Raw genomic sequence first — 5767 nt, 5'->3', positions numbered from 1 at the left:
ATACTATCTCCTTTTGCAGTTTCTGTTTTTGCTGACAAATGTGTAATAAAAAGACTGCTAAAACGGTTAATTGAATTGTGTTTGTTACTTACTTGTTTGTCCTGTAACCTGTTTGTCTTGGTGTGTAGCTGTTTATGCCAACACTGCGGTGAGCGAAGCCTGGATTGTGTAAGTAGTAGTTTTATCAAACCACGATCCCTGACCTTCAGTATGATGTGTGAGGCATGAACAACTTGGAAAAGCTGGCAGTTATTATGGGTGAATCAACCCATTATCACCAGTATTTGATTAACATAAAAAACTAAAAAAACCAATAGATTTTTGTTAAAAGGTTAATTCTATATTAACTTTTTTTTTTACTATATTCTGATATTAATCGTAGAGACAGGGACCCTGTCTCTCCAGCTCTTTTAAGTAAACAGAAAATAAATGGTCGGGATACCAATTTTATCCAATCAAGAAAGAGAATACAGAATAAACAAGTGAAATTGGAAGTGATGAAACAAAAACAAAGAGCAGACAAAACAGGATATGGAACACTATAAGCTCTAGGGGGCTTTAACAGTAGCCTAACAGGCACAGGGAGTACAGGTAACAGAGGGTAGGCTACTGCTATAGTCAGGGGATATTAAAAAAATCTTGGAATTCCTTACCAAAAGAAATCTTCACCAATGTGTTTGTAAAGGTGTCTAGTAACACATCTCACAAAGACTGAAATGCAGTTTCCCTAGGAGAATTTGTGACAGCTGCTGAAAGTTGGGGTACCCACCATAACCTTATGCGGGAAAAAAAAACAAAATGTAATTCTGAAGTAGCATGTGAGGGGTCAAACTAGGGTGTTTTTATGATCCTGAATCCATTGCAAGCATTTGTTTTGCACCAAAACCACTCCTTGGGCTAAAAACGGCCATAGCCATCCTTTTCCAGGTATACTTTTTGTGTAAGAAGCCCATTGAGATTGGGCCGTTTTTTAGCCCAAGGAGTGGTTTTGGTGCAAAACAAATGCTTGCAATGGATTCTCCTCAAATCATAAAAACACCCTAGTTTGACCCCTCACATGCTACTTAAAACAGAATTAAATTTTGATTTTTTTTCCCCCCGCATAAGGTGATGGTGGGTACCCCAACTTTCAGCAGCTGTCAAAAATTCCCCTAGGGAAACTGCATTTCAGTCTTTGTGAGATGTGTTAATAGACACTTTTACAAACACATTGGTGAAGATTTTTTTTGGTAGGGAATTTATTCCAAGATTGGACATTTTTCTGCTAATATCCCCTGACTACTAGGGGGGGAATTAGATAGCACTCTACAAACTGATGATGAGACATTGACACTTGTAATGAAAATAATGTATTTAGTAGGCTACTTAAATGTAATTAATAAATCAGTGTCTGAGAACTTGACATTATTGATTGATTGAATACTTTATTAACAGTTTGCAAATAGTAGGCTACAGAGGTACGATTTTACAATGACTGTTAAACGGATAACACAAAAAGCCACTATGTGTTCTGTATTCCCAGAAGTAAGTAGTCTTTGGCCCAGGTTCCCAGCCATGTGGCCATAGGTCAGGAGCCTATCTTCGTGTGAGGCAGCTTGATGTAGACCAGGGGTCGGCAACCCATGTTTAAAGAGCCATTTAGGACCAAAATAATTCATACAAAATATGTCTGGAGCCGCAAACAATATTTAAGCCTTATAATGAAGGCAACACGGGCATACTAGCCCTATAAAGTGTATATTAGCCTATACAAATGACTAGTTACTTACAAATAGTAAATGAGCATTCATTTAATGTTGTCAAAATATTCCCCACAGCAGGATCAGTGTTGCCAGATTCTGTGAGAGAAACAAGCAACGAGGTCTATGAAAACAAGGCCAAAAGAAGCGACCAGTTTCACCACTTGAGCCCTATTAAATCAGCTATTTTAAAAAGTAATCTTGAAAGCAAGCCCAAATAAGCAACTATACTTCAGAAACAAGCCAAAAGAAATGCAACCATCAACTGGATGTTTAGTCGCTTATAATAAGACCTGGCAACACTGAGCAGGATCAGCGCGCACCACAGGACTTACTTGATAACTTTTCATTGCAGAGCAAACATTCAGGAAATCCATCTGAAGTGGCAATGAAAGCAAATGCCTCTGTCCGCTAACTGTTAAATCCTCTGTTTTCCTCAGCTTTCTTTCTTTTTTTGCCTTTAGAATCCATAGCGTAGCAGTGAACCACACACCCACCGGTTTGTTTGTTTACATACACTAGACTAGACCATACCCGTGGGGGGATATGCGCACATGATTTGGCAACCCGGGAGCCAGCGAACGCAAAAACGCTAATAAACAGCTGACATTTGCAGTCAAAGTATGTGCAGTGTTTGGGTTATGCGCAGTGCAGAGTACAGTATGTCAGCGATGGAAAGTAATTGTGTAGTTGGTAGCACTTGTGCTCCTTTGAAGAAAATGTAGCATAACACACCAAAATGTAAGGGGCACAAATATGTAATGAATGTTTTGTATTAAGAAAAACAATATAACATGAGCAATTGGTGAAGTGGCCTTGCTGTGTTGTCAGGGTGTGTTTGGGGGAAATGTCCAATGGACATGCAATAGTAGATTATCTGTGCAATTTATGGAGGAGGGCAATGTATTGAGACAGACAGTGTTGTTAAATGTGTAGAAGGATTGCTTTAATATATTGTTGAATATGTTGGATCAGCGAAAATGGGAAAACAGTACATCATACATGGAAATGAAAGTAGCATCTGTACACATTGTGGGATAGTTAGTTGGCAGTTATGCAGCAATATGTAATGAATTTCTCCTGTCATCATGGCAGACCCGAGAACAGTGTGCAGAACATGACTGGCAAGGAAGTATGGGGATTATGTATGGGTTAATATTTCTTTGTATAAAACATTGTTCATTTCAGTGCGTTTGGTGTTGTCCTCCTCATTGATTAGCAAGAATCTGAGTTGCAGGGGGTTGCCAACTCTTCTTGCTGCCACATACAATTGTCCATGTGAGAAGAAGTCTTTGACAGAGTACACACCCACATGTGACAGTGACTGACCTTGTGACTTGTTGACAAGTGGCAAAGCAAGGGCGTACAGGAAACTGCTTGCGGGTGAGAGTGAAGGGGAAAATATTCTCAGAAGGTGAGATAGGAATCATAGGGATGAGTAGCTGGGCGCCGGCATGAATCCCAGATACCAGCTGTGCTAGGAGAAGATGTGGGCTGACTTGCTGCAGGATGTAGCGTGAGCCACTACAATGCCCATGTACTGTATCAAAGTTCCGCAATAGCATTATGATCATGCCAACCTTCAGTGACAGGCGATGTGGTGGCATGCCTGATGGACAAAGCGTGTTGAGGAATTCCACTGGGTAGTCATGGCTGTCATGTGCCTCCACGGTATCCACACTGTGGAGGATGTGCTCCTGACCTGGGAATTTGTGGGCAATGTAGTGATTGACTGCGTCCACTTCTGCATTAGTTGGGCAGAGGATTGCCCTCTCATAAAGCCATTGATGGTTATACATATTTTGGGTGAGGTTCTCAAATACCCAGTCGACCATGTTGTGCAGAGTTGATCCTGGCATGAGAAAGCGATCCATAATTGCGATAGTGAATTCTCCCTTATCCTGGATTGTGGGGATTTTCCCCTCCCAGATGAAGGAGAAACTGGTGGAACACAGCATCATCTTCCATGCTTCCTGCTGTCGCCTGCGTTATGCGCATGTTGATTGTGAGTTGCATGGTTTGAACATGGTTCCACAGAGGGGAACTCTTCAGGCATCGCAAGATGATCTGATCTGAGGTCGTGTGCCATGGGGAACGATTGGTAGGATCTGCCGCCAGTCTCCACTGAAGATGGTGGTAATACCTGAGGGTGTAATGTGAAAGATGCTGCATTATTGACAATTGTTATGAATGAGATAATGTGATGTGTTGGTTTTGTAGTTGTGTTTGTCTTGTAATGAGTAGCTGGCATAGATGGCAGCAGCAATTACTGTTGCTGGAGTCGTGAACATGAGAAGTTGGCAATATACTGTATGTGCACATGCATGCTGTCAGAATGTAGATATGTTAATTTTGCAAATGGTAATGAATTGTGCAAGTTTAAATAGTCTTACCTCCAAATGGAGAATTGCAGTCCCTGGTTTAACTGCTGGCGTTCAGTCGGGCCTGGCACAATCACAGCAATACCTGTGCCAGTTGGGAGGTTGACGGTACCTGGGGGGGAGAAGGAGATTTTGTCAAATCAGTGTGTGAAATGACTGTAGCAGCTGAAGTGATGTAAGTAGACGTATACTGTGTGTATTACATATATTGTGAGAAAGGATGTTTAATGTGATAATGAGTCTTTAATCAGACGTTAGTGAGTGATGGTGTTATCATCGCAGCAATGGCTGGTGTGAAACAGGGTTTGTTTGACACTTACCCCCAGAATGCAATTACATTGGCAAATGATGTGGGTAGAGGAATTAGAGTGGCATACAAATATGTGAAGGAAGGAAGTGATATTGTGTAAAGTAAGAGATAGGAATTCTGTGATCCTGAGCATAGTAAAGCAAATGAAATGAGGACGCTATGTGACACGTCCAACAAAGGATGTTATGACACTGATCCTATCTGTAAAGGCGCGTAGTTTGTAAGGGGAACTGAAATAGAGCAATAGTAGTGGACTTCCAGCGCTTTTTGAAGGGGGAGGTTTTTGGAGGGAGCATTGTATGCTAAGAGGTATGTTGTTTAATATGTGAACTGAGAAAGTACAGTTGAGTGTAAGATGTGTACGGCAATATGAAAACATGGATTGTTGTAAGGTGAAGCTGTTAGGTACAAACCTGGATGGATGTTCCGTGGAGCGTTGTCACTGAGGTAAATGTGCATCTGGGAAGCAGGAGTGCTGCTCGAGCGGCAGCATTAGCTCGGCGACGTTGTCGTTGTGCGTCTGTGTGAGCACGCCGTCGTTCGTCAGGTGTTTTTGCTGCATGGGCTGGTCTGTGGAGTGCTGCTAGTGCTCGAGCGGCAGCATCAGCTCGGCGACGTTGTCGTTGTGCGTCTGTGTGAGCACGCCGTCGTTCGTCAGGTGTTTTTGCTGCATGGGCTGGTCTGTGTGCGTCTGGGACTGTTTTTTGTTTTTTTGAGGTGTACTTGGTTCTTGTCTGTGGCATTCGGCGTGTCTTTGGGGCAGTTGACGGAGTCGCAGCGCTGGATGTGGATGGGTGTTTTGCTGCATGGGCTGGTCTGTGTGCGTCTGGGACTGTTTTTTTCTTCTTCTTTTTTTGGGTGTACTTGGTTCTTGTCTGTGGCATTCGGCGTTTCTTTGGGGCAGTTGACGGAGCCGCAGCGCTGGATGTCGATGGGTGCGGGTCACCTTCAAAGACAGCATGTTCTGGAGAGAAAAGGGAGTAAATTGTGAGGCACTGTAATTGTAGAGTGAAATATTGTAAGGGGTATTAGAGTGATTAGGGGAAGGAAGCACAAACATTTGCATGTGATGGTCCCTGACTTAGAGGCCACAGCAGGCCTGGTCTGCATAAAGACCTCTACACACTGCCCGACATTTGACCCGATTTGGCTCTCGGGGATATTTTTTGGTGATCGCCGAGAAAACCACCGATCTCAGTCCAGATTGGGCGTTCCTCGGCGAGGTGTTGATCGCGCAGTGTGTAAGGTACTCCGAGAAGAAACACCCCGATAAATTGCGCTCGGCGAGCGGTTCCCGATAATTTTTACTTTTCTAGCATGTTGGATATTTGGGCTTG

At 43.0% G+C, this 5767-nt stretch overlaps 1 protein-coding gene across 1 annotated transcript; it reads right to left on the bottom strand.

The window, feature by feature from the left end:
* Nucleotides 1-1790: 1790 nt before the first annotated feature.
* Nucleotides 1791-5390, bottom strand: LOC308087837 (uncharacterized protein). The gene is made up of 3 exons (XM_080432032.1): nucleotides 4844-5390; nucleotides 4133-4232; nucleotides 1791-3882 (listed from the first exon to the last, which is right to left on the bottom strand). The coding sequence occupies exons 1-3, from the start codon at nucleotides 4887-4889 to the stop codon at nucleotides 3636-3638; spliced, it is 393 nt and encodes a 130-aa protein (XP_080288158.1). The 5' UTR covers nucleotides 4890-5390; the 3' UTR covers nucleotides 1791-3635.
* Nucleotides 5391-5767: the final 377 nt, after the last annotated feature.

This window comes from Gymnoscopelus braueri, assembly GCF_963280865.1.
Source record: "Gymnoscopelus braueri genome assembly, chromosome: 7".
Taxonomy (NCBI): domain Eukaryota; kingdom Metazoa; phylum Chordata; class Actinopteri; order Myctophiformes; family Myctophidae; genus Gymnoscopelus; species Gymnoscopelus braueri.
Note: the sequence above shows the minus strand (reverse complement) of the source record. Positions and strands in the feature narration are given on the sequence as shown.